General features: G+C 42.6%; 1 protein-coding gene across 1 annotated transcript; it reads right to left on the bottom strand.

Annotated features, from left to right (window-relative positions):
- Nucleotides 1-290: 290 nt before the first annotated feature.
- GTF3C3 (general transcription factor IIIC subunit 3) lies at nucleotides 291-26,046 on the bottom strand. The gene is made up of 18 exons (XM_080669901.1): nucleotides 25,822-26,046; nucleotides 24,542-24,653; nucleotides 21,679-21,872; nucleotides 20,915-21,038; nucleotides 20,417-20,608; nucleotides 19,772-19,937; nucleotides 17,482-17,629; nucleotides 16,885-16,957; nucleotides 16,069-16,172; nucleotides 15,011-15,182; nucleotides 12,358-12,560; nucleotides 11,954-12,055; nucleotides 11,220-11,355; nucleotides 8,631-8,868; nucleotides 7,820-8,010; nucleotides 5,378-5,502; nucleotides 2,845-2,997; nucleotides 291-1,803 (listed from the first exon to the last, which is right to left on the bottom strand). Exons 1-18 carry the CDS (start codon nucleotides 25,921-25,923, stop codon nucleotides 1,681-1,683), a joined length of 2,658 nt encoding a protein of 885 aa, XP_080526027.1. The 5' UTR covers nucleotides 25,924-26,046; the 3' UTR covers nucleotides 291-1,680.
- Between the last annotated feature and the right edge of the window lie 997 nt (nucleotides 26,047-27,043).

Below are 27,043 nucleotides of genomic sequence, written 5' to 3' on the forward strand. Positions count from 1 at the left end.
GGAGTGGCACCAGGACCTGCCCCTGGCTGAGGACAGGGTGACTGAAGACGGTGGGTATCAGCTTTTAAAGTGACAGCCCCAAGACGCTGTCTACAGGGCTTTTACCAGGCTGATGCCCAGAAGCCTCCCTCTTCTTTCTAAAATACACCCCCCCCGCCAACCATCTGCTGTGAGTCTGCCTGAAGCAGGAAGTTCCTCTGAAGGAAGACCAGAGCTAGTGACCCTGACATGCCGCTCAGTCTCAGATGTGAGACGGGGATTGTCACAATAACCAAGCACACGAAGTAACGCGCTTTCAGTACAAAACACTTTATTTACATTACATGTGCATGTGCACACAGAGGGACAGTAACACATTTACTGATTACACACGAATGCTGCTTCCGGCCATGTATGCAGAGTGAAGAGCCCCACTGATTTCTGACCCTGTCTCAGGCTTACGTCCCCCCGCCCTTGGACTGGGTTACAACCCACATGCATGTTTACAGCGTTTATTCTCTCCTGAAAGAAACTCTAAAGTGCTGTTGTTAAACCAACAGTATGTCTAACAAGTATTGTTATCTCAGATCCAAGAACATACAATACTTCATTCCACATATACAATCCCCAGCCCTCCTACATCCCCAGTGATCTTGAGATGGAAACCAGGCTATGCTACTGAGCATCATCCTCTTTTTTGTCAGAAAGCCATTGTCCAACACTGATAGTGCATTTCTTTAAGCTGCCTCGGAGCACCGTGTTCTGAAGTTAGCCCAGCCTCCCAGGTCTCCGTCTACGTGACTAAGACACATACAGATGAAAAGGGAAAAGTTAACTCCATTATTTGTCTTCCTACCATTAACCATTTTAAATCATTTTGTTACAGACAAGTGAATTGCATAACTGTGCTGACATCAGAAATATTCCCGATTTGTCTTTGCTTTAATAAGCAACCTTCTGCAATAGTAATAGGCACTAAGTAATAAATGGCTGACAATGATGATGTATGTAGAAACACAACAAACATTTCTCTCAGATAAACATGTGCTCAAGTTCTGTATTTAAGGAATTGTATTGAGAGAGCACATCTGTCTCACTACTGTATTCTGGGTCTATCACAGTGCCGGGTACAGAGCAGGCGTTTAACATATGCACAGATAAATAAACAGTACGAGTGAGAAATCAGTATATTCCACTCCAAGCCACTCAAAAGTCACTACAATCCATTTCAGCCTGGGGACTAAAAAATGCTAAAGGAAAATGACAGGACAATATACAAAATCTTGTAGAAATAATCATTTTTACATATTTACCAAAAGATCATTATGAGCCCTGGCTGGTTTGCCTCAGTGGATAGAATGTCGGCCTGCAGACTGAAGGGTCCCCGGTTCGATTCCCGATCAGGGCACACACCTGGGTTGCAGGCTCGATCCCCAGTAGGGGATGTGCAGGAGGCAGCCAATCAATAATTCTCTCTCATCATTGATGTTTCTGTCTCTCTCTCCCTCTCCCTTCTCCTCTAAAATCAATAAAAATATACTTTGAAAAAAAAAGATCATTATGGTATGTTAAATACGAAATACACATTAGATAATTCCAAAATTACCATTACTATTTGGGGGTTAACAATAAGCCTTGAGACAGAAAGTACTTATCCACACATAGCAGCTGCCCAATATCCCTTTCTTGGTTGAAGGGGCCTTAAATAACACAGTAGGTGTACAACAGGTTCTGAGCCATTCTAATATTCCCACTGTTCTGATAAATGAGAGACAAGTTGTAGGCAATATCTCTTCGTAAGTCAACCTGGTCAACTTCTATACCCTAGGGGGAAAAACACAAATGAGTTACTTTTCAAACTAACAACCAGGGCAATTTTATGGTAAATAAACAGTTTTGTAAGTGTAAGTGTTCAAAAGCCGTTAAAATTCACAATACTAAAAAAAAAAATTATGCATCTACCTTAGATATAAATTAATCATTATAGGAACTGTATCATCAAATATTTTTAAATGTCTAACCAGTAATTTAAGAAAAGGTCTCACCCACACGCATCAGCAGAATAAACTCCAGACACAGTAAGGATTTAAGAGCAAAACAATGAAACCGCAAAAGAAAGAAATAATATGATAATATAATCTTGGATAGGAAAGGCCATTTTAAGTATAACAGCAAGAGTAGAAACTATGAAGAGAAAGATTAAGAGACATGACTTCATAAAAAACATAAACCTTCTGCGTTTGCAAAAATAAAGAAATTATAACACCAGTGAGCAGATGCAAAAACGCCTGCACTGTCTAACAGAGGCACATAGAGAATGGCGAAGGTCACAGACAACGAATCTTAAAAGCAGCAGGAGGAAGACAGTTACCTACATGTACTTCTCTTCAGAAATGAAAATAAAAAGCAGACTTTAAACACAGATTATCATGGTACTGGCAACACTTTACCCTATACTACATTATCTTAAAAAACAAAACAAAAACCTACATCAATACTGGTCTTTCATCTTTAGAAAGAAATGTGTTAGTTACCCTTGAACTTGAAAATGAGCAATGACTATATTACTCAATGTTCAGGCTTCAGGTCTACCAGCTCTTACCTGTAAGCCACAGGGCTGTCTTAGGATAACTAAAATGGTCAGAATCACAAGTCATACATGTCCACGTGGTTGCCGATCGAGAATAAAGCCAGGATGGCAAAGAGGGACTTGTTGCTGAACATTATTACATGAATGGATCCCATAAGGGAAAAACACATTTTCACATGTCCGCTAAAACTTATTTCACTCCTGGACCACAGCTCTGAGCTGGCTGCCCTTGTCTGCATATGACCCCTCAGTCTCTGAAGTGGGTGGTACGATACCTCTATCACCAGCGGAGGGAGCTCCAGGGCCTTCTGGTAATAGTGGATGGCCAGGTGGCTCAGGCCCAGCTGGTGAAAGCCACGGCCCATATTGTAGAATGACTCCTGGCAAGGCCCACGTAGACTGAGGTAGCGATTGAGGAAGGAAAAGCCCTACCGAAAAGAAAGAGACAAACAATTTAAGACTTCACTCATTTGACAAGTATGAGCCACGCTATGTGCCAGGTGCTGGGAATACAAATGTTGGAAAAAGACAGTCACACCCGAAAAGAACACCTGTCTGCACTCTGGTGTCAGTCACCGCATGGTCAGAAGCTCTTGCAGGCATCCTCAAACTACGGCCCACGGGCCACATGCGGCCCGCCGAGGACATTTATCCGGCCCGCCGGGTGCCGCTGCCTGTCCTGCTTAGCAGCCGACTCGTCCCGGGCCCGCAGTGCGCATAGGAATTTGTTCATAGTTTTTTTTTTTAAACTATAGTCCGGCCCTCCAACGGTCTGAGGGACAGTGAACTGGCCCCCTGTTTAAAAAGTTTGAGGACCCCTGAAGGAAAGATCTTTTAAGCTAAGGATAGAAATATTCATAGAAAACAGCCAAATGTTACAACTAGCTGTCAAAGATCCAGTCTATAAAACACAGGATATATGCGTGGTTCTACGGCTTCAAACTGGCTTCTGTGGCACTGGAGGCCAGTAAACTTTTTCACTTTTGGTCTGAAATACATGTCTAAAAGCTTGGGCAGAATACAAAATCTGAGTCCTTCAATGGTAAGTTAGAGAGGCTTGTGCTCAGGAGCAAAGTCACTTGAATATACGTAACCTTTCTCAGTAAATGGAACCTTTCCTAAGTTACTTCTTAGGACCTTAGTGACCTCTTAACCCAAAAGCCTGGGTGGTGCTGTTTTGCCCTGAAAGCTTCTGACTGAAAGGCTTTTGGAGAAAGTGATTGCAGAGCACAGCTGTAAGCATGCAGCCTCCTCGTGGTCACAGCGTCCCAACAGCAGCTGTTCCTCTGCCTCTTCCCATTCACTCTCCCCTGTAATGCAGCCGCAACTTCCAGCATCCACCGGAAGGTACAAACTGCAGGGCAAGTGTCCTGTGCGGTCAGTAAATAATCAATTAATTTGAGAGGCTAGAGCTTAAAATGTTTGACCTACATAAGGGAGATTAGTACAACAAACTCCCGTTATCCATTATCTCTTGTTTTACCTCTCTCCCTACCATTTAAAACCTACTATTTAACTCTAAAAGTGGTTTCAAATTTAGCTTCCAAATGACACTAAGTCCTCACTTAATGTTATTGACAGGTTCTGCAACTTCCAGCAAAATGACATGTACGGAAACCAGTTTTACCAGAGGCCACGTGAGGCAAACCCAAGGTAGTTCCCACAGCACGTCATCAGCTTTATAATGAAACGACGCTGAACAAGACGTTATTCAAGGGCGTGCTATACATAAAGTTTTATCCTACTGGGCCTAAAAAGGTCATAATTTAACTATTTAATAATGAGTTAATCCATAAAAATTCCCCATCAAGTGTTACCTATGAACTCTGTAAGCTTCCTGAGGACAAGGAATTCTGCCTGTGTGCTCACTCACTGCTCTAGCCACAGTGGGTGTTCACTACACATCTGTTCACTTATCAACAACCCTACACTGCTTAGTACAGCAACAGTACCCACTAATAAAGAAAAAGAAGCTTAGAGGAACATGTAGACAAAATATTACAAATAAATACCCCAAAAGGAAAAATTCAGGTTTTTAGGTGGGTTTTTTTTTTACTTTTTCATTATGGAAAATTCCAAATACATAAAAGTAAGGAAAAAAAACATTATAATGAACCCCAATACCCAGTTTTAACAATTATCATTAGTTTAATTTAGGCATTCTTTTAGCCATTTTATTTTTTAAAAAATCAATTAGCATATTCCCTCCTTATTGGCTATGGGCACTGCCATCTTTGAGGGCGGGGCAGTCAATTAGCATATTCCCTCCTTATTGGCTATGGGTGCAGCCATCTTTGCAATGGCGTGAGGGTCAATTAGCATATTCCCTCTTTATTAGATAGGATACACACACACACATACAGGAGTACCTGTAGGTGCTAGTCCACGAGGGCTGAACAGAGGAATAGGGGGTTGGGGATTCCCAACACATGTAGTAAGCAGGTGTGTTTTTTTAAATCCTCACCTGAGAATATTAATTTTTAGAGAGAGAAAAACATTGGTACAATGCTTTTAGAGAGAGTAGAATTGAGGGATTTAAGCAAATCCACAACATTGATGTGAGAGAGAAACATCAACTGGTTGCCTCTTGTACGCGCCCCAACTGGGGATTGAATCTGCACCCTACGTATGTACCCTGACCAGGAATCAAACCAGCAACCTTTTGGTGTACAGGACGACACTCCAACCAACTGAGCCACCAGCCAGGGCATTAGCAGGTATTACTTTTGAAGCAGGATAACAAGCACATTAAGTTTATTCGTTTTTAAAAAATATACAATCACGTAATGAGAAATCCAAATTAATTACCTGCACAATAAGAGCATGTCTCTTTAACACATACTTCTGAGAGGCCATGTGAATAAAGGTTAGGCCTATGCAGATGCTGTAGAGAGGCTCATGGGGGTGGGTGCGAAAGGCTTGCACATACTGGCCTGAAAAATGAGCACGGATATCAGATGGTGTGATGAGAACATCGCTCCTTATTTCTTCAAATATATTTATTCTAATACATTTTAAAGGTAAACAAACATTAGTGGTAGTTAACATATGCAAATTTCAATTTTTAAAAACATGTAATAAAATTAGAAGGATTTAGCCATGAATGTATCCTAACCATAAAGATTAAACATGAGTAACTAAAAATAACCTTCTTTTAGGTACAACTAGATATTTTCATGTAGAGTCATACTTCCAAAGTAAGTAATTTATCAATTGTGATCATAAACCTAGCTTACGATCTTAAATCTATTTAAAGAGCAATGTGCCTTTGATTACTTCTTTTGGAAAATTAATTATGTATTTTAAAAAATCAAATGTAATGGATCAAGGAGGTGAAAAAATAATTTTGTTTTTTAGATAATGGGTGTTGTTTTTATAAATGTAGCAACTACTTTGTTTTTCCTTAGAACAGCTAAATGTATCAAATAATAAAATAAAACTTTGGGTTTTTGTGAATTCCATGTAATCCACATGTACAATTATCTCATGTCAAAAGCTTACCAATATGTGATGGGGAAATTTACATAGATTTTTCTTACAAAAAGATGATACATAATTTATCATATACACAGATAAAAGCTCTATTCCTCCCAGCTCCCATTCCGGAAGGAATGGCACCATCAAGTCTCTTTGGCAACACAGATGGCAGACTGCCATTTGGACTTTCTGTTCTTACCTTCTGTAAGTTTGTAAATTTAGAAAAATGAAATTAATGTGTATTTTATATTTTCTTAATATTAACTAACAATTCCAAAAAGCACACCCAGTGGAAGAGAGTTTCAGTGTCTGATGCTCCACCACCGGCCACACAGTGTACTCAGAAGTGCACTTGGCAACGCTAGCTTTCAGGAACAGGAGACACGGGCCTCATTTTCATTGTAAACATTTGGGCAGGTATTTTCCTACTTGGTGTCTTCTGATTCCTTACTATAGAACTTCGTTACACATGATTAATGAATTTTCCCCCGTTTAATTAGCATTAGTGAGCACTATGTAAATAAATCTTGATATAAATTTTCTCCCAAAGGAATAAACTATCAGCAAATCTTAAATCCTTTTTTGTACTACAGCAAATTAAAATCAGGTGGCAAAATATCTATAATTAATGAAAATCATTTTTAAAACAAATAAGCCTAAGTAAGGAGAATGGCTGACCTTTAAAATAAATTCTAAGACTTCAGCCTTTTTAAACCAAAGCTTCATAAGAAAAAGTAATATTAATATTAATTATTATTATTACTAGAGGCCCAATGCACAAAATTCGGGCAAGGGGCTCGGCCCTCACAGCCCCAGCTTTGTCCGGAAGGTCGTTCAGCCATCCGGTCTAATTAGCATATTATGCTTTTACTAGTGGCCCGGTGCACGAAATCCGTGCACATTAATAGGTGATTAATTAGAGGAAATAATTTAATATTGCTATTTGCCCTTTCTCTATAATAGAAGTGTCAGAGATTAAAGAAAATTAGTAAAATGTATATGAAAACTTTCCTCCTGTCAGAGTCTGGGGCTCACCACGGGACCCAGAGTCAAGTCCCCACCCACATGCACCTCAAAATCGCGTGAGACCCAGACCCGGCCGGCCCCTCCCATTGGGCTAGATCCAGACCCAGCCAGTCCCAACCTTGTCAAGCCCTGCCAGGCAGGGGGTGTAGCCTCAGGTCCCCTGGCCTGGTTCTGGGGCTGGGGGAGGGTGCAGTCTCAGGTCCCACGGCCTGGTGCTGGGTGAGGGGTGCGGCCTGAAGTCCCCTGTCAAGCCCCACCTGGTAGGGGGCACAGCCTGAGGTCCCCTGGCCTGGCGCTGGGGTGGGGGGGGGAGCAGCCTGAGGTACCCTGTCAAGCCCCACGTGGGCAGGGGAGGGCGTAGCCTCAGGTCCCTGCTGATTGCTTGTTAAGGCTCCTTATGGGAACTTGGCCTCAGCTGTGGGTGCAGCCATCTTTGTGATGGAGTGATGGTCAATTAGCATATTCCCTCTTTATTAGATAGGATTATTATAGATTATGAACAGAGCCACTTACTGTATGTGCCAGGCACTGTTTTAAGTTCTTTGTATTAACTCATTTAATTTTCACAAGAATCTACAAGGTAGGCTCAAGTGTTCTCTCCATTTCAGAGATAAAGGAACTGCGGCAGAGGGGGCGGAGGGAAGATAACTCGCAGCTGGACTGCTGCTTGGATCCAGGCATCTGCACCCGGGGCCAGGCTCTCGACCAGGCCGCATACGTGACAGAGACCTGTGCCAGGACACTTACCAAGGGCATGCTTGAAACTGCCAGACACGAAGGCATTGTGTCCGTTTAGGACGCTCAGGGCGTGATTCTCAGGGTGCTTCAGCATTAGGCGGAGGCAGAAACGATGGTGCCGCACCTCCTGGGAGTGCATGGTGACCTGATTGAACATGTTCCAGAGGTGGGGCCTGCTGACATTCTCCATCACCATTACCCTGAAATTGAAGGACGACGGTGAGGGTGAAAAATAAGGTGAAGAGAAGACCTTCCTCCTTTGTACGGATGAAACCCTTCAGTGCTGTCCCACCTACACTGCCATGTACCATCCCCCCAAAAGGGCCACTGCAATTTATTCAAGCAAACCCTTTTACACTGAAAGATTCTCCCAGAAAATGCCACTGAAGTCAGTATTTCTACATCTTGTTTCTGCTTTCTAACAAAACTTTTAAATAAAAAGAACGGAACCAAGTGGCTTAAGTTTCACTTTTTATCTCCCATTCCACTACAGCTGCAGTACAATGGACACTATAGTAATAATGTGCGCCAGGCACTGTTCAAAACTTTCTATGTAAATCTCAGTTAATCCTTACAATAATCCTATGAAGCACCATGATGCCCATTTTATAACTGGGGAGACTGAGGCACAAGAGGTTAAGTATGTGAGAGCACATGCCCTTACATACTGCCTCTGGGACTCACCAGTGAACGGAATCAACCAGGAGGCAACAGGAGAGCTAAAATAAAACAGCATATTAACCCTTGAGCACGAGAAACTAACTGGGAGGAAATATGCCCTATCAAAGAACCTAGTTGAAATCAGCCACTGGAAAGTCACCTGATATAGTTGTACGCCTTTCTGAAATTTTTGTCCAGAATCGCCGCAGAGAGACCAAAGTACTCTAGTTCTTTGCGTTTTTGTCTGTCATCATAAAATGAACAATATTCCAACGCAGAATCCACAAGTAACTCAGCCTCCTGAAATCGGGACAGCTCACACAAGGAGAATATGGCCTTCAACAGGAGGTTCCACCACTCCTCCTTGGTCATGACACTCGTGAGGACAGCAAATATTGCTGAAATGAGAGCATTGGAGATCAGTTAGAATAGTGTATGTATTTCCAGAAAGAGCAGTATCAGAAAAGAAATCCCTATGGCTGATGTAAAAGTTAAATTTAATCACCATGGTCCAATGGGCCCAAATCCTTGCCAGCACTCTTGTGACAATGGTGAGAAGGGGTAGTGGCCCGTTTCCATTCCGACTCCACCCCCTTCTGCTCTGCCTCCTGCAAATCTGCACTCACTCTGACTTGTCTACAAAGTCCAGCTACCTCATCGGCGCTTCTCACGCCTGTGAGGATGCCTCCGGCAGGACGAGCGTGCTTTCCAGGCCTGAGGTCAGATGAGAGTCCGCACGTACAAGGATTCAAATGTTTGCTCAGCAAAGGACTTCAAATTCAAGCTTTGAGATTCAGATTGTCCTTGACCTTTTTGTTGTCTCAATTTTCTTTTTTGTTTTGCCTTAAAATTTCTCTTTTCCTTCATTCCCTGGTCAGTAAGATACCTCCCTTTTATAACCCTTGCGAAGTATCAAAAGCCATAAAACTTTTTCAGTCTTTAACCTAGTAATTCTCCCTTTGGGAATCTATCCTAAACAACTAGTCAAAAATATAGATAAACCTATGGATATGAAGATGCTCACTGCAGTATTATTTACAAAAGAAAACTATCAGCCCTGGCCAGTGTGGCTCAGCTGGTGGGCACCATCCCATGCACTGAGCGGCTGCCGGTTCAATCCCCAGTCAGGGCCCATGCCCGGGCTTTGGGCTCCATCCCCCGTGGGGCGTGTGCAGGAGGCAGCCAATCGATATTACCCTCTCATCGATGTTTCTGTTTCTCTCTCTCACCCTCTACCTCTCTAAAAAAATCAATAAAAGCATATTTGAAAAAAGAAAATTACCAGAAGCAACCATACATCAAAAAAATGAGGGAATGGGTAAATAGGTCATGGCACTGCTATTCAATGGACTATTACACATTCTTTAAATATACTTGCCACAAAGAGAATAGAGCAATATTAGAACATGGCTATGAGAAAAACAAGTGAAGAAAATCAGAGAACCAAGATGTATGCAGCATAGGGCCAGGCGCACAGTGTAATGTGATCCCCACCATAACAAAATTAACAAAGCAAAACAACAGAAACTTTATGAGCATAAGAAAAAATCAACAATGAGCCTGAAATGAGAAAATACTGAAAGAGAAAAGAGGCAAGATCAGATATGGAGAAAAATGTAACTTCAGGAAACACAGTGTAAATTCCTGAGCTCAGAGTCAGTGAGCTGGAGACGGCAGACTCTGAGCTGGACGAGGAGCAGCTGCCCTCACTCCTCCCAGGCAGCACCTTGCTTACTTTCTACCCTTACGTCATCCCAACAGATTCAGTCTTCCGGATTCTGAAACCCTGTCTGTGGCACATGGCCATAACGGTCACATGATTTAACAGCCCTGGCCGGTTTGGCTCAGTGTTTAGAGTTTCGGCCTGCAGACCGAAGGGTGACAGGTGCAATTCCCCGTCAAGGGCACGCACCTGGGCTGCAGGTTCCATCCCTGGTCCCATGTCAGGGTGCGTGTGGGAGCAACCAACTGGGAGCAACCAATCGATGTAGATGTTCTCTCTCTCTCTCTCTCTCTCTCTCTCTCTCTCTCTCTCTCTCTCTCTCTCTCTCTCCTTCCCTCCTTCTCCCTCAATTCAACTCTCTCTAAAAATCACTGGGAAAAGTAAAATATCCTCAAGTGAGGATTAACAACAACAACAAAAAAAGATTTACTAAATGTCTATTGAATTAATTAACAATGAAATAATTTTCTGCCAGCTATCTCCAGTTTATAGCCTAGGTCTTTTCCAAAGTCTCTAAGTAATAATCTCACCTAAGCATATTTGATGCTTTTCCAGCTAAAAATAGATGCCTTTAAAGTTGTTATTTGAGACTGAGTTAAAGCAACTTACTTTCAATTTCTATGACGATTGCTGCATTGGTCAAAAATGAATTTAACAAAGAGTGGGATGTATGTCATTGAAGTGACTGGGCAAACACAGTAACCTGCACTGTCATCTAATCTTCACAAATTCCTTAAAATGAGGTATATTTTCTTCTTAAAGTCAAAATTAAAAACTTGGTTTACTTTTTTTAAACAGAAAAACTAAGAGTTTTTTCCTTTTAATTTTTAAAAATTATTTACATATGGCCTTCCTTTTTCTTTAAACACCAAATAAGTTTATTATACTTGAAGGATTTCAATTAGAAAATTTCATTTTACTTGAAAAGGGTATATTTTCTATTAGAGTACTATTGTCAGGTGTGACTTGAGTCTTTTTATCAACTCAGCCCAGTGTTATGTAATAAAGCAAACGAAAAGTAATTACCTTTGGTATCACAATTTGCTGTCTCTTGGTCATTGTTGTCTGATATTTTGTCTCGTGACACTTTAATGAGGTAGAGATGCCGCTCTCCAGACTTGGAACTGGATATCAAACAGACTTGGGCTTTATTCATTGCTACCTGAATTAAAGATAATTTGACATTTTTTGGTTATAAAATTTTTAAAGAAAATCTATGGGCCACAAGTAACATGGGTGTGCCTGAAAGATTCTTAAGTAAGGAAAAATTAGACCAAGCTACTGTGTATATAAACATCTAAAAAAGATTGAATAGACATTTTTTCTTACTAAAGCAATTTGGGTCTTGTTACTCACAAAGAGGGCAATTCACACCAATGTTATCACACACATAAACACCCACATAACCACCTCCCTGCAGAAATGCTATACTCACACAGGATGTCATAACCTGGACAACTTTTTTGCAAAGTGAACAATTTTAGCATAAGGTAGTGTGTACTGGGCCAATAACCAATAATGCTGTGGTTCTCACTTTTCTAAATATGGACTAGCAAAGATCTTTTTCCCTTAATCTGCAGTCAAGTTTATAGTTTCATGCAGACTTTCAATTACATAATCTCCAGGTCTTTTGTCTCTATCTGACTTTTACTTTGAGTTTAATAGAGTGAAAGAGAGTTATAACATAGCTATAATCTTTATTTAAGTCATTTTCTAACCATTGAAAAAGTCAGCAAGGCTACATAAAGATCACCACCCACCTTTAACAGCATGGCTAACATGGTAAGCAGGGTGTCCATATAACCATACATTTTGCCTTGTGAAAACAGTAGAGTGGAACGATGAAGCAGTAACTTCAGCTCCTAAATAAATAAGCACATGATGGTCGGTGACAAGATTCCTTTACTATTAGGTGTTTTGTCTTAGAAACCAAAGCTTAAGAACATTTGCTTTATGATCTTTCACTATAATTAGATGCATCCTTTTAGAAACTGCAATTTATAGTCTAATGAGTGGCTGAAACTTAAGACTCAAAATCATTTTTCAAATACACTGAACTTGATACGCTGACATGGAAGTCGGTGTTAGCCGCAGAGAATCCTGCGGGAGGAGAAAGCTGGGATGCACACGCACCAGGAAAAGCTTCCTCCCGCGTCCGGCCTACCTGCTGCGCAGCGTTGGCGTCCTGTGCTAGCGTGTCCGGGTCGTACATGGGTTCCAGGGCTTCCAGCGCTCTCTCAGGCCGGCCCAGCTGCTGCTGCAGGGTGGAGAGGGAAATTCTTGCATCCAGATGCAGGGGGGCCAGCTCCACCACTTTGCCGTAGCTCTCCGCAGCGCGCTCCATGTAGCCCAAGGCCTTGAGGCATTCTAGGAGGTCCAAGGAACGCACAAACATGAACTACACATTGCTAAGCTTGCCAAAATTATTTCTCCGTTTTTAAAGAAACAGTTTAGCAATATCAAAAGAATTATAACAAAAAAAAGTGTGAATATTTCTAGCACTTTAAAACAACTGTTGGCTCTAATTTCTATCTACTGATTGACCAATCCATTGAATTCCTAACTAAATTCAAATTGCCACAAAGATGTAATCAGCCTACACATGTACTTTAGGTCTCTGCTTTATTCACTTAGCATTATGCTTTCAACATTTTCCCGTCTTCAACAGCATTTTGAATGATTATAATAGCCAATTAAATAGATTATTTACTTAAACATATTATCTGACATTTAGGTTATCTCCAAATTTTTACTCTAAACTGCAGTAAACATCTTTACATATATAAGCCAGAGCTCACAAATTGGTGGACCAATTTAACTTAATGATGTGTTTTGTTTGGCCACAGCGCTGTTAAAAACAATAAATTGTCTACATTTTTTAAAATTAGGATTTTTATGAAACCCAAGTTACTAGCTTCTTATGAAGAATGTGGACTTGACATGGCGAGTGGCCTCCCCCATGGCACATGAGCACTGGCTGGGGAACAGCTGCACCTCAGGCAGGACTCCCTTCTCCCCGCCCCGTCCTCACCATGGTTACTGCCAGCTCCTGAGCTCCGTGATCCTCAATCCCTCTCCTCAGTCAATTACTTCCTTGGGGTAAGTTTTCAGAAGTGAAGTGATTGGGCCCCGTTCTTCAAACGTTATGCCAGTCAATCATTAAGTCCTACCATCTAAACTTGAAAACAAATCCCTGTAGCATTCCTCCTCTCCACCCTAACTGCAACAGCACTTATTTAGGTCCTTTTCATCATTTTCCTTTTTCACTGCAATTACATGCTAAAATGATGCTTTTGCCCAGCTGCTTTCTCAAATCTCAAATTCCTCAAATCCCTCCTATCATCTTTAGGCTAACCTCTGCTAATAAAAGAAGACTACTCGCCGAAACCGGTTTGGCTCAGTAGATAGGGCGTCGGCCTGCGGACTGAAGGGTCCCGGGTTCGATTCCGGTCAAGGGCATGTACCTTGGTTGCGGGCACATCCCCAGTGGGAGGTGTGCAGGAGGCAGCTGATCGATGTTTCTCTCTCATCGATGTTTCTAGCTCTCTATCCCTCTCCCTTCCTCTCTCTGTGAAATATCAATAAAATATATTTAAAAAAAAAAAAAAAAAAAAAAAAAAAAAAAGAAGACTACTTACTATGGATGGATCATCACAACAGCATTTCTCATTTTTATTTTTCACTTTTAAAGATATTTTGTTATTATGCTATAAGCATTAAATTCCTGTAATGATCTCTTATACAATGAGCCCGAATTTATGATTTTTAGATGATTCTGAGGTTTTATCTTCCACTCATGTCAAGTGACACAGGCCCAAAATGGAAACAGCATGTATCAGCATCATGCTTCGAGTTAAATAGGATTTGAAATACCTACTCTTAGTAACAGGAGCAAGTTCAATCTTCCAGCCTTAGGAAGCAATAACAATCCCCGCTCTCTGCTCCTGTCTTTAAAATCCAAACACCACACCTACCATAGCTTTATGGTGGCATATTACATCTGTATCCTTATCTACCCAGGAAACTGTCATCTTCATTATTATGTGCTCTCTTACTATTTCATTCTATATGTCTCCAAATATCTATCTAAAAATGTCAATCAAGGCTTCTCCAGTAATAGAGAACTTTCTTGCATATGTAATACTTAAGAACTACTAGAACTTTCTGCCATCACGCAGTATTTTAAACAAGACTATTCAAATTTTAATGCATCTTTTGTGTTGATTCAATAGGAAATGCTATTAGAATATTTTTGGCTTTCGTGATTCTTGAAGAGATTTAGTTGTATTTCTTAAGCTATTTTCCTACTCTAAGTAATTTATTTCTGATTAGTGTGGACTTAAGATACAAAATTTATTCAGATTACTGTGGACTTGGAAATAAAATGACAGATAAAACCCAATCTTGAGCATATTTTTGGCTCAAAGAGCTTTGAAAATATGTTAATCTCCCCCAAATAACATATTAAATATAAATCTGTAAAAGTTTTTTAAGAATTAGAACATTCCAAATCTGACGACCTAGAAAGCAGAGGCGATGATTAAGACAGGTAAGCAGCGCTATTTACGGTATTTTTAACAGGAACATGTTAGTCCCGCCTCACTCTGGCAGCAGGAAAGGAATCATTCCTGCAAAGCACTGGGGAGGGGCAGTCACTGAGTGACGTACCAGGACCATTTAAAATACTAGCTTTCCAAGAGCTGCCCTCAGACCACCCTCACTAAGACCCGCACACTGTGTAACAATTACTGCCATCTGGGGGAAGTAAACTCCTGTCTCCTGATACGATTAGCCCTCTCCCTCCAGAGGAGCATTACCTGCGTGCCGAAGCCAAACCACGGCCAGGTTGTACCTTTCGGAGCAGACCAGCGCGCTAAGGAGAGGAAGCGCAGAGCTATATTCCCCAACATCCAGGAAAGCCTCGGCGACGTCTAGATAGAGGTCTCCCATGTCTTCAGGGTTCTGTTCCACCAGGGTTGTCAGGAGAGGCTAGCCCGCAAGATTCAAGCCTGAAGTCAATCTTAGTACAAACGTGCACTTCCACGTCTATTTCTCTTTTCCACACACACACACACACACACACACACACACACACACACACACACATCAGTCAGCAGGGGCAAGCCTGAAGAGAAGGCTACACAAAACAGCTCTCAATCCTCCATTTCCTATTCGCTTCTGTACCTCTATTCAAGAGCTCCTGCTGCCACACCCACTGTCCCCCATCACCCCGAGGCCTGCATAAGGCAGGTGGCAGCAGCGAGGCAGCGCTGCTCTGTGCTCCTCCCTGCCTCAGACACCTGCGTGGCTGACTTCCTTAGGCCACCATTCACCTGTGTCCTTCTCAGGGAGGCCTCTCCTGACCACCCTATTTCAAACTGCAACTCCTCCCACCCCAACATTCCCTCTTCTTCTCCCGTTTGATTTTCCCCCAGAGCACTTACCGCCAACTGACATCCTATTATCTCACATGCTAATTTCGTTTGTTATCTAGCTAACCCCATCAGGACAAAAGACTCATGTGGGCAGGGATTTGTGTATTTTATTCAGTACCTATCCTGAAGTTTGCAAAGTAAATGCCCATTTTTTAAAATTTAATGAAATACTGTCAGAATTTACCAGTTGTCCAAAAGACCCAATCTCAAATTCTGATCTCTGCACTGTTCTCATTTTAAAAGAAAAACAAAGTATTATAAGCCCAGTTTTCCAAAACACTCTTGCCTTTTATAAGACAGCCACACGAAGAAGCTTAGAGTGACTTCCTGGTTATTGAGAAATATGAAATCTAGGGTCGACTTACAATTTCCCGTCATCTAAAGAAATCATTGTGAATTAGATCTGAAGACTCTCAAGTACAGATCTTAACATTACTTACATTAAGTGGTTCGAGGATGTTGAGGTGAACAAGGCAGACCATCAACTTCACCGTGATGTCTATTGGCACCCCTTCAGGTATAGTGCAGGTGACATTCTCACCAGCTGTGGATCAGACAGACAGGCAGAACACTTCCTATGTGCAAGTTTACAATGTGGTCAAACGAAGCAAACTGTGTCTCCTATGTAAGACCTCATTTACTTAATTCAAAGCAAATGATTCTGTATGCATTCTAAATGTGGCCAACTCTAGTCCTGGGTACTTACACCTCCTTCAGTGTGTCTTTGGGTAGCAATTATCCTTCATATTTTTTTCCTAATATGTAAATCCTACATAAACTCCCACACTTTCTTTCAAATCTGCAAAGAACTAAAAAGACTAAAAGACAAACAAGGATATATGAACTCTCTTTTCTTCTTGAATTCAAAAGCCTCTTTTAGTCTTCACTACAAAGAAGCTGAGAGAGAAAGAGATAGAAGTAGAATTTTTTCAATGCTTAAGTTTAAGGTAAATTAGTAGAGAGCATTTTAAGTCCTTTTTGAAAAGTAAATTGTTTTGAAAAGCTGTCTTCCTTTATGTAGCACTAAAAAGACCCTGGGTCAGTAGAAAAGCCATGTCCAAATGGACGTACTGAAGAATAAAAGGGACTGAAAACAGTATTTTGGAAAAGGTAAGTGAATAATCACAAGAAAAAGATGTGATATCTCTCTTAGGGAAAAATGCTTCTTGGGAAAACTTGCTATGAAAATAGTAACTGTCAGGTTCAAAATGAACAAGAGAGGATCCTATACACTTTCCAGGAAGAGAAACTACAACCTGTATTCTCTTCTGAAGTGCCTTCTTCCGGAGTTCTTTTTTCTAGCATGATTCCAGAAAAATCCATAATTACCTATAAGATTTGAAGGAGGGAGAGAAAATAATACAGTAGGTATGTGTGAAAAACCTTTTCACAATGCAAAGGTTTGAACAGTTAATTCAAATATTCCTTACAACATATAAATGGGCTATAAAAAGCAACAGTAAGTTTCTTTAATATAAGAAACCACTGTGACACATTAATATTTTTATATCATTTTAACTAATGCTTAACTAAAGACATGCAATTCCTGTATCACAGCAAACAACTTTTCCCAACAGGTTAAGAAGTGAGACAGCAATTAGTCTGGTTGAGTCTTGCCGCCCTGAAGTACAGCCATGTCTGGCACCTGTGATGAAGACAGCTTTTACCAGGTGAACACTACATTTTATATTTCATATGGAATCAGTATAGAATCAGAGATGTCTCCATACATACTTCTTTACATAATTTAGCACATAAGTAACATACATAACTAAAATGAGAAACTATCAATTTGTAAAAATTTCTAGAACAAGAAATGAGTTTTAAACCTAAAGAGAAACACGTGTTCCTACCTCCAGAGCTTTGTCGTACTGTTTGTTAGAAATGTACAGTTCAGCTCCTATGTTAACATCTTCCATGGAGACTAGGCCCTGGTGTTTTGAGAAAGCTTCTTGAATTACGTTAATAGCTGAGGTAACATCATTGGCTTCATAGTAACTCCTAAAAAGGTAAATGACAAAGGATAGGAGAAAGATGTCCAATGTCAGCTTAACAATGTCAATGTCAAGTACCTCTCTCCCACCGCTCCCCACATCATCCACTCATCCCTCTGTAGCCCAACACCAACTCTTCTCCTCCAGGGCTCCCCACAGCATTGGTCCTACCCCGCCCCACAGTCTCTGCACCCTTCCTGTCCTCACTCTCCTCCTTCTCCGTGGTACGGCATTATGACTACTTCCTGCACATCTCCTTAATACCCCTGCCCTTCTCTCCCTTTACCAAAATCATGTGATAAAACCCCAAATATTAGTACTAGTATACCTACTTGTTACTCCAAATATACCTACTCTTCACCACCAGCTGCCCATGCTGACTGGACTCACTCTAAATGAGCGGCCACTAGCCTCCAGCGGGCCACGGAGCTGGTCAGCAATCCTGACATGTTACACTGACACTGGACATCTTTCTCTGAATCAGCTCTGATTGTGATTTTAAAGAAGACTGCTTCTCTTCTCACCATTTCCCTGGCCGGTGACACTCTTCCCTAACATCTCTCCCATACCACCTTCAGCTCACTTTCAGGTCAGTGTGACATAACATAGGGAATGAGTCCTCCTCCAATCACCCTATTTAAATGACACACTCCAATTCCTCAACTTCCTATCCCCTTTCCTGCTTTGGTTTTCTTCATATCTCTTATCAACACCTCACACACCATGTATTTAGTTGTTCATTTGATCACTGCCTATGTCCCCCAAAGAGAATGCAAACTCTACAAGGGCAGGGAATGTTAAAACTCATTTAATACTGGATCTCCTGATGCTTGTACAGTGCCTAACACATAATTTATATTCAACAAATATTTCTGGTAGGGAAGTAGAGCCTGAGAGAAAGCTTCATCAATCAAAAGTTATAGTAACAAGATTTCCATTTAGCAAAGACCTCTGAGGCAATGGCAGAACTGTTCATTCACCACCCTGTCCCAATAAGACTATAAAATATACAGAGGAAAACAAATGTACTATAATTCATAAAGTAGGAGCTTACTGGCCTAGCACTTGTGATAGCTAGAGATCTAATACATAACAAACAGCCTAGGAAGATCCTCAATGCTCATCATATACATCAAGGATCAGTCTAGGGGTGTGCCTTGCCTTAACCAATTTCCTAAAATGCTTCCAGGATGCCTACATAATCCATCCTCGGGAGCACAGGGGGTGAGTTCACAGGTAAGCCCCTGTATGACAACGGCCCTGGAATTAACAGGGCTCACCCTAAGATACCCACATGAAGATGGTTAACACTAGACTGAAATACTATAAGAGGTGTCTCTAGAATAGAAAGCACACCACAAGGCATCACTTAGCCAAAATGTGTCCTGCTTTGTTTTGCTGTACAGCATGTCAGAGAAGTAAATGCAGTTGGACATAATATTTTAGAATAAAATATATGCCAAGTCAGTAGCAGATGCTAAATACAAAGAAAATTTTGCATCTTAAAATGTTATTCTACTCTTAGCTCAAGATAAAATGATTCAGGAGATCCCAAATCACAAACATTTCATTAGCACATCTGCAACAGTTTAAAAGAACATTACTGCACATGTATGTAACTTCAAATAAGTTATGGAAAGCTGGGAGCCTAGTCATCCTTTCAAAACATGCTCCTTTTTAAGCTTCTGAGCACTTGAAAGGTAATTGTACATACGCATTTTTCTAAGCAATCACACAGTTGGATTGGAAAAAAACACACCAAAAACCCCATCCCACCTCTCCATGTAAGCAGATTATAAAATACAAGAAGCAAAACCTCAATAAAAAGTAAATTCTGCCAAGACCAGTTTGGCTCAGTGGATAGAGCGTCAGCCTGCGGACTGAAAGGTCCCAGGTTCGATTCCGGTCAAGGGCACGTAACTTGGTTGCGGGCACATCCCCAATGGGAGGTGTGCAGGAGGCAGCTGATCGATGTTTCTCTCTCATCGATGTTTCTGACTCTCTATCCCTCTTCCTTCCTCTCTGTAAAAAATCAATAAAATATATATTAAAAAAAAAAAAAAAAAAAGTAAATTCTTCTTCATGTAGATTTGATTTCTAAACTATGATGATTAATAACAGCATTTGTATACATTCACTCCAAACTTACTTTGCCATATCTCTAGCCAACTGCATAAATCGGTCTCCATCAGATGGAGACAAAAGGTTTAAGATGCGCCGATAGCCATCCATTGCCATTTTATGATCTCCCATCTGCTCATACAGGCTTGATCGCTCCCACAGATAACGGACATTAGTAGGTTCATATTTAAGAGCTAAAGAGAAAAAAGATAGAGTAATCTTAAAATGGAGTTATGGTACCTGCGTGTGACCCATCTTCTCTTTGGAAAATTTAATAAACTCTATAAATTAATTTGCCTCTGAAACTGAGCTGGTTATAGGAAGACATCTACCTTTACATGAATTCTCACCTAGATTTGACCTAAGACCAGACAGAACTTGAATCCTATTAACCTTCATTTGGTCACTCCAGTCTGACATGAGCCCTCAAGGAACAGCATAGAATCAATCTTGATCTTGGTGGGAAAATAAACATTCTGTTCTTGTACTAACTTGTGCAGTATTAGCTCATAACATAAAGTTGCTGATAAACATGAAAACAGATGAACCCCAAATACCTCTGACTACAAGGAATAAATAATTTCAACTAACATCACCCCAAAATAGCAAGCACAATTATCAAGAAATTGATTATGTAACATTTTATAAAAAATGAGAAAAACATTTTAATTACCTTTTGTGTAGCAAAAAATTGCCTGCTTAATATTGTCTTGTTCCAGAGACATTTCTGCCAATCTAACCCATTCTTCAGTGTCACTGGGGTTTAAATGTGCAGCAATCAACTCAAACTGCAGTGATTTCTCCATGTCACCTTGGTCCTCATATATCATGGCAAGAGTAGAGAACGGCTCATAAGCCAGGGGAGCTATAATGAATTAAAAAGAAAAAATTCCATTGGCTGAGGCTTGAGCTAACATCAAATTATGTATGGATCCTTCTTCTAATATATAAACTATTTAAATAACTCTATTAGAATTATATAAACTACTTAATGGAATTTAGAATAAACACTAGATTATATCTGCTTTATTAAATTTTCACACGTTGGCATTTTTCAAGCATTCTCTTCTCTAAGCAAAGTGTAGTTGCATGAAAACTCTCACCATGCTCCCCTCGTGAAAACCCCCCTTTGCCAAGGAAAACTGCACTGCCACAACCCCCAAGGCAGCACCTTGTCTGATGATTTCCATGCACATCAAAATCGCCTCTTCGTGTTCTCCCCGAGCGAAGCGAATGTTGGCTTCACCCATGAGCCCTCTCAGAGCTCTGGGAAGTTTGCTCCGAGGCCTCTTCTCCTGCACGGAACAAAAAGGACCTTCTGATTAAAATGCAGTAATGTCTTCGGTTTCCATTCCAACCACATTAGTAAGGACAGACCATAACAAAGCCGAAATTCTTCTTTAAAACGTTTCAATCTACACTCAGATCTAAGGACCAAATGGCTAAATTCAATCACAGAAAGTAAGAAATTATTCTATGATATTCTCCAAAATAAGCACCTCAGATAATTAAAACAAAACAAAAAAAAAACAAAATTTCCTACAGTAGAAAGTTCAAAACACAGTTAAATATTTAAAGAAAGCAAAACCAAAGTGATCGGAATTACTTATATTACTAATTAGAATAAATAACAAATGGAGAACTGCAAAATAAATGTACATGCCAGAGAACTTATATGATGCAATTCTAAAGATCCTCCTTTCAAATCTATCTACTCAGATTGAAGTTGTAAAACGTATCAATACGGACCTTTCAACAGCAAAACTATGGTACACTTTGACACATGAAATAATTAAGGTTTTACATTTTAAAAATCTCTAAATGAAACCAGTAACAGTAGTTGTCTCATAGATTTTCCTTTCTCACAGTTTGAATTCTTTTTCAATGTCACATTTTTACATTCTGTTTCTATTACCAAATTAAGTAAGAATTTACTTTCATCATTTTCTTGGTTTCACGATTGAGCACCATCTCCAACACAAAGACATCGCCGGCAGTGGGTTGCTCAGGTGTTTCTTCTTCCTCCTCCTCCTCCTCTTCTTCCTCTTCCTCCTCCTCATCTTCATTCTCTCCAAGCATGAAAGCAAAGACCTTGTGAACTGACTTACTAACTCCATCTGACGTTTCTCCTGAAGAAAGACACGTTGAGATTGGGGGTTAGGGGGTGGGGACGCTTTAGAACATACAGTAGTGAAAGCAAAACCAAAAAACAGTATTTTTGAAAGACAAATTTCTATCCTAAAACTTGAAAGCAAAAACAAAAACAAAAACACAAACAAATGAGCACTCCCCAAAAACAACCCAAAAAAGAAAGCTGTCATAAAGCCATGTTTTCACTCTGTAGGAATTGCCTACTCATCCTCTGGGCCTCACCTAAGTAAAATTAAATGGGCAATCAGAAGTGTACACAGTAACAGTTAAAAGCAGAGAGGGAAAAAAAGAATTTTAAGACACAGACCTAAGAACTAAATAAGTCTGGTGATATAGAACCAGGTGGTATAGGACCAGGTGGGATAGAACCAGGTGGGATAGAACCAGGTGGGATAGAACCAGGTGGGATAGGACCAGGTGAGATAGAACCAGGTGGGATAGAACCAGGTGGGATAGAACCAGGTGGGATAGAACCAGGTGAGATAGGACCAGGTGGGATAGAACCAGGTGGGATAGGACCAGGTGGGATAGAACCAGGTGGGATAGGACCAGGTGGTATAGGACCAGGTGGGATAGGACCAGGTGGGATAGGACCAGGTGGGATAGGACCAGGTGGGATAGAACCAGGTGGGATAGGACCAGGTGGGATAGGACCAGGTGGTAGAGAACCAGGTGGTAGAGGACCAGGTGAGATAGGACCAGGTGAGATAGGACCAGGTGGGATAGGACCAGGTGGGATAGGACCAGGTGGGATAGAACCAGGTGGTATAGGACCAGGTGGGATAGAACCAGGTGGGATAGAACCAGGTGGGATAGGACCAGGTGGGATAGAACCAGGTGAGATAGAACCAGGTGAGATAGAATCAGGTGGGATAGAACCAGGTGAGATAGAACCAGGTGGGATAGGACCAGGTGGGATAGGACCAGGTGGGATAGAACCAGGTGGGATAGAACCAGGTGGTAGAGAACCAGGTGGGATAGAACCAGGTGGGATAGAGCCAGGTGGGATAGAACCAGGTGGGATAGGACCAGGTGGGATAGGACCAGGTGGGATAGGACCAGGTGGGATAGAACCAGGTGGGATAGGACCAGGTGGGATAGAACCAGGTGAGATAGAATCAGGTGAGATAGGACCAGGTGGGATAGAACCAGGTGAGATAGAACCAGGTGAGATAGGACCAGGTGGGATAGAACCAGGTGAGATAGAACCAGGTGGGATAGGACCAGGTGAGATAGAACCAGGTGGGATAGAACCAGGTGGGATAGGACCAGGTGGGATAGAATTAGGTGGGATAGAATTAGGTGGGATAGGACCAGGTGGGATAGGACCAGGTGGGATAGAACCAAGTGGGATAGAACCAGGTGGGATAGAACCAGGTGGGATAGGACCAGGTGGGATAGAGCCAGGTGGGATAGAACCAGGTGGGATAGGACCAGGTGGGATAGAACCAGGTGGTAGAGAACCGGGTGGGATAGGACCAGGTGGTATAGGACCAGGTGGTATAGAACCAGGTGGGATAGAACCAGGTGGGATAGGACCAGGTGTGATAGGACCAGGTGTGATAGGACCAGGTGTGATAGGACCAGGTGGGATAGAACCAGGTGGTAGAGGACCAGGTGGGATAGAACCAGGTGGGATAGAACCAGGTGAGATAGAATCAGGTGGGATAGAACCAGGTGGGATAGAACCAGGTGAAATAGAACCAGGTGGTATAGGACCAGGTGGTATAGGACCAGGTGGGATAGAACCAGGTGGGATAGAACCAGGTGAGATAGAACCAGGTGGGATAGGACCAGGTGGGATAGAACCAGGTGGTAGTTAACCGGGTGGGATAGAACCAGGTGGGATAGAACCAGGTGGTAGAGAACCAGGTGGGATAGCATAGTGGCTCTAGGCTAGAGCCAAGCTGTCTGGTGTCAGACTTCCTCTCCATCTCTCACTAGATGTGTAACCTTGGGCACTGAAGTCCTATGTACCTCAATTCCCTCACTGTAAAAAGGGGTTAATAATGCTTGCCTTATAGTGCTACTCTGAGGGTGAATGCGTTGTTACTTACATGCATTTATAATAATTATCTGACCCCAACATGAGTGCAATACTATTTAATATTAAAATAGTATTATTATTTCAGAAATGAAAAATAACATGGCATTCTTTTTTATGAGAATTTAAAAAATAAATCCAAAAAGGCTCCCAAACACTGACATCAATTTGAAACATTTTCCCACAAAAATAACCCATATTCAGTAACTCAATGTTTATTGAGCACCTATTACATGCACTATGCTCCTAATAAACCAGGAAATCGACAACAGAATGCCACTGCAATGAAAAATGTTTTTGCTAAATTAGGTACTCTTTAAAATATATATATATATATACACACACACACACACACACACATTTTAAAATTGATTTCAGAGAAGAAGGAGAGGGAGAAAGAGAGCAACACCAATGATGAGAATCATTGATTGGCTGCCTGCTGCAGGCCCCCCACTAGAGATTGAGTTTGGCAACTGGGGAACATGCCCTTGACCGGAACGGGGACCCTTCAGTCCCAGGCGGACACTCTGTCCACTGAGCAGACCAGCGAGGGCTATTGGGTGCCCCTAACCTTTAATCAGGGAGCCGGCGATGGGGACGCACCTTCATTGGCATCGTCGTCCTGGGCTTTGGCAGAGTCGATTCCCGATGACGACGGGACTTCAGAGTCATTTGGGTTTTCTTCAGCCGATGGCTTTCCTTTCCCCTGAAGATGCTGTGATTAAAAATAAATTAATGATTCCCAAAGCGAATGCAGACTGAGCTCTCTCCGGCTGAAAACAGGGCATCTGCCTCACTCTGTTCACGTAGAACTTGAGCGGGACACACGGGCTGTACGTGCAAACGAAATCTCAACGCCGTCAAAGCGTTACGGAGTGCTTACGTCTCGGTCTGAGTCAGTCTTTTGTAAAAAACAGTAACAACAGAGCTTGGGGATTTCCTATTAATCTGCACGGGTGTCCTAACGTTTGAAATGAGAACAGACAGGGTGCTACTCGTTGTATGAAGTTAGGAAGAATCGACCAATAATTTCAAAAGGTGCCATTTCATTTTCCCTCAGACTTCAAGTAAATGACAATATACGGAAAACCCAGATATTTCTTCATTAAGTATGGAAAATATGTGTGAGTGAAGATTTTGTTAGACAAGAAAATTCACGTTGTTTTTCTTTTGTGTGCGTGTGGACGATTACATCACACCACTGGGAGACTCCTCAGAAATGGGACCTCAAATCCCTGTTTAAAAACAGAGAAACTGCCCGAGGGGCATGCGCAGTGGTGGAGCGCTGACCTGTGAACCAGGAGGTCACCGTGGGGCACAGGCGGGGTGGCGGGCTCCATCCCCAGTGGGGGGCGGGGGCGTGCAGGAGGCGGCCGATCAGTGACTCTCTCTCATCATTTATGTCTCTCTCTCTCTCTCTCCCCCCTCTCTGAAATCAATAAAAATATATTTAAAAACAGGCCAGTTTGTGCCATTTTAAAAAATAATAAAATAAAAATAGAGAAACTGAGACCTAAAGAAGCGAGGTGAGCTGCCGACCCAAAGTCACACCAACACTCAGCGGCAAAGCGAGGCTGGAACCAGACCCGCTGACCCCCCACGGCCCGCCCACGGCCCCCCTGGGCGGCCCTGTCGAGCTGCCCCCCAGGACCAAGGAGTAAGTCGGGCACGAGAAACGGAGAAGAGCTCACAACCGAGACAAAGCTTGGGGGTGTGGGGGTGGGGGGGTGTTTTTAAGAGGAGCTTGGCACAGGGAGGAGAGGTGCGGGCCTGGGTCCCGGCCCGCCCCGCCACACGAAGGGGGTCCTCTGGGCCCCCACATCTCTCTAAGCCTATCAGGGCCACAGGACGGGGAGCGGCCTTCTCGCCCTGCGTCTCCTCACTTTCTTCTCGCGGGTCTTTCTCTCCTCCCTCCGCCTTTCGAACTCCTCAAAGGAGATCTTCCCTTCCAGGTAGTCGATGAGCTCTGGGCTGAACCCCGACATGTCTGCAAGGCCCAGACAGGCAGCCCCAGGAACCGGGAGAGAGAACCGACCGGGCAACGCCTCCCAGCCCCCAGCCCGCGCCGGGACGCCGAGAGCCGGGACGCCGAGAGCCGGGGCCGGCTTCCGCCCGGGAAATGAGCCCGGCCTGCGCCGCAGCCGCCCAGCCCGGGTTCCGCGCGAGCGCTTGGCCCCACCTCCTTCCGGATGGCGCTGGCGGACTTTCCTGCCGGCGGGATTTTCCGGAGGGACCTTCCGGCGGGACCCTTCCTGCGCCCCGCCTTCGCCTGCGGCCTGGTTCAAGTCTCCCACGTATTATTAGGGGTTGGGGGGGAAAAAAACCCACAGTGCCTTAAAGAGATTTTCTCTCATCCAGATCATTTCCCACAATTCTGCGTTAAGATGCTCCTAATCGCCCTGGCCGGTTTGGCTCAGTGGATAGAGCGTCGGCCTGCGGACAGAAGGGTCCCGGGTTCGATTCAGGTCAAGGGCCTGTACCCCAGTAGTGGGTGTGCAGGAGGCGGCTAATCGATGTTTCTAACTCTCTATGCCTCTCCCTTCCTCTCGGTAAAAAATCAATAAAATATACTTTTTAAAAAAGGTAAACCCCTTAAAAAAAAAAGATGCTCCCAACCTATTTTCTCCTCTGAATGTTTAATCTGACCTTCGCTGTAGTGATTCTTTCTTAATTGAACCATGTGCTCTGCCATGAGCATGTCCCACCTTCCCGTTTCCCCCTGACCGGAAAGCTAAAACCCTCCTCCAACTGAGTTTAAATCCTGTCTCCTCCCATCGGTGGCACGTGGCGTGCGCCTGCTTCCACGGATCTTCACACTCCCTTTCCTCGGGCCCCTTCTCCGCCTGTAACACATTTATCTGGACTCCGTTCCACCTCTAACTCCCACCCCAGGTCTCTTCTTAACAGTCAAATGCTTGGTGTGATGACCATACATGTGGCCCATTTCGTATAGGCCACTTGCACATGCACACACATCTTCAAGGAGATCATTCTTAAAAATGCATGCTGTTATTCCCAACGCCAGAGGCCCATGGCTAATCAGGAGTGGAGCCAGGATTTGAAGCTGGTCTGTCTGGCTCCAAACCCCATGCTTGGGACTAACAG

Source organism: Plecotus auritus (genome assembly GCF_963455305.1).
Source record: "Plecotus auritus genome assembly, chromosome: 5".
Classification (NCBI taxonomy): domain Eukaryota; kingdom Metazoa; phylum Chordata; class Mammalia; order Chiroptera; family Vespertilionidae; genus Plecotus; species Plecotus auritus.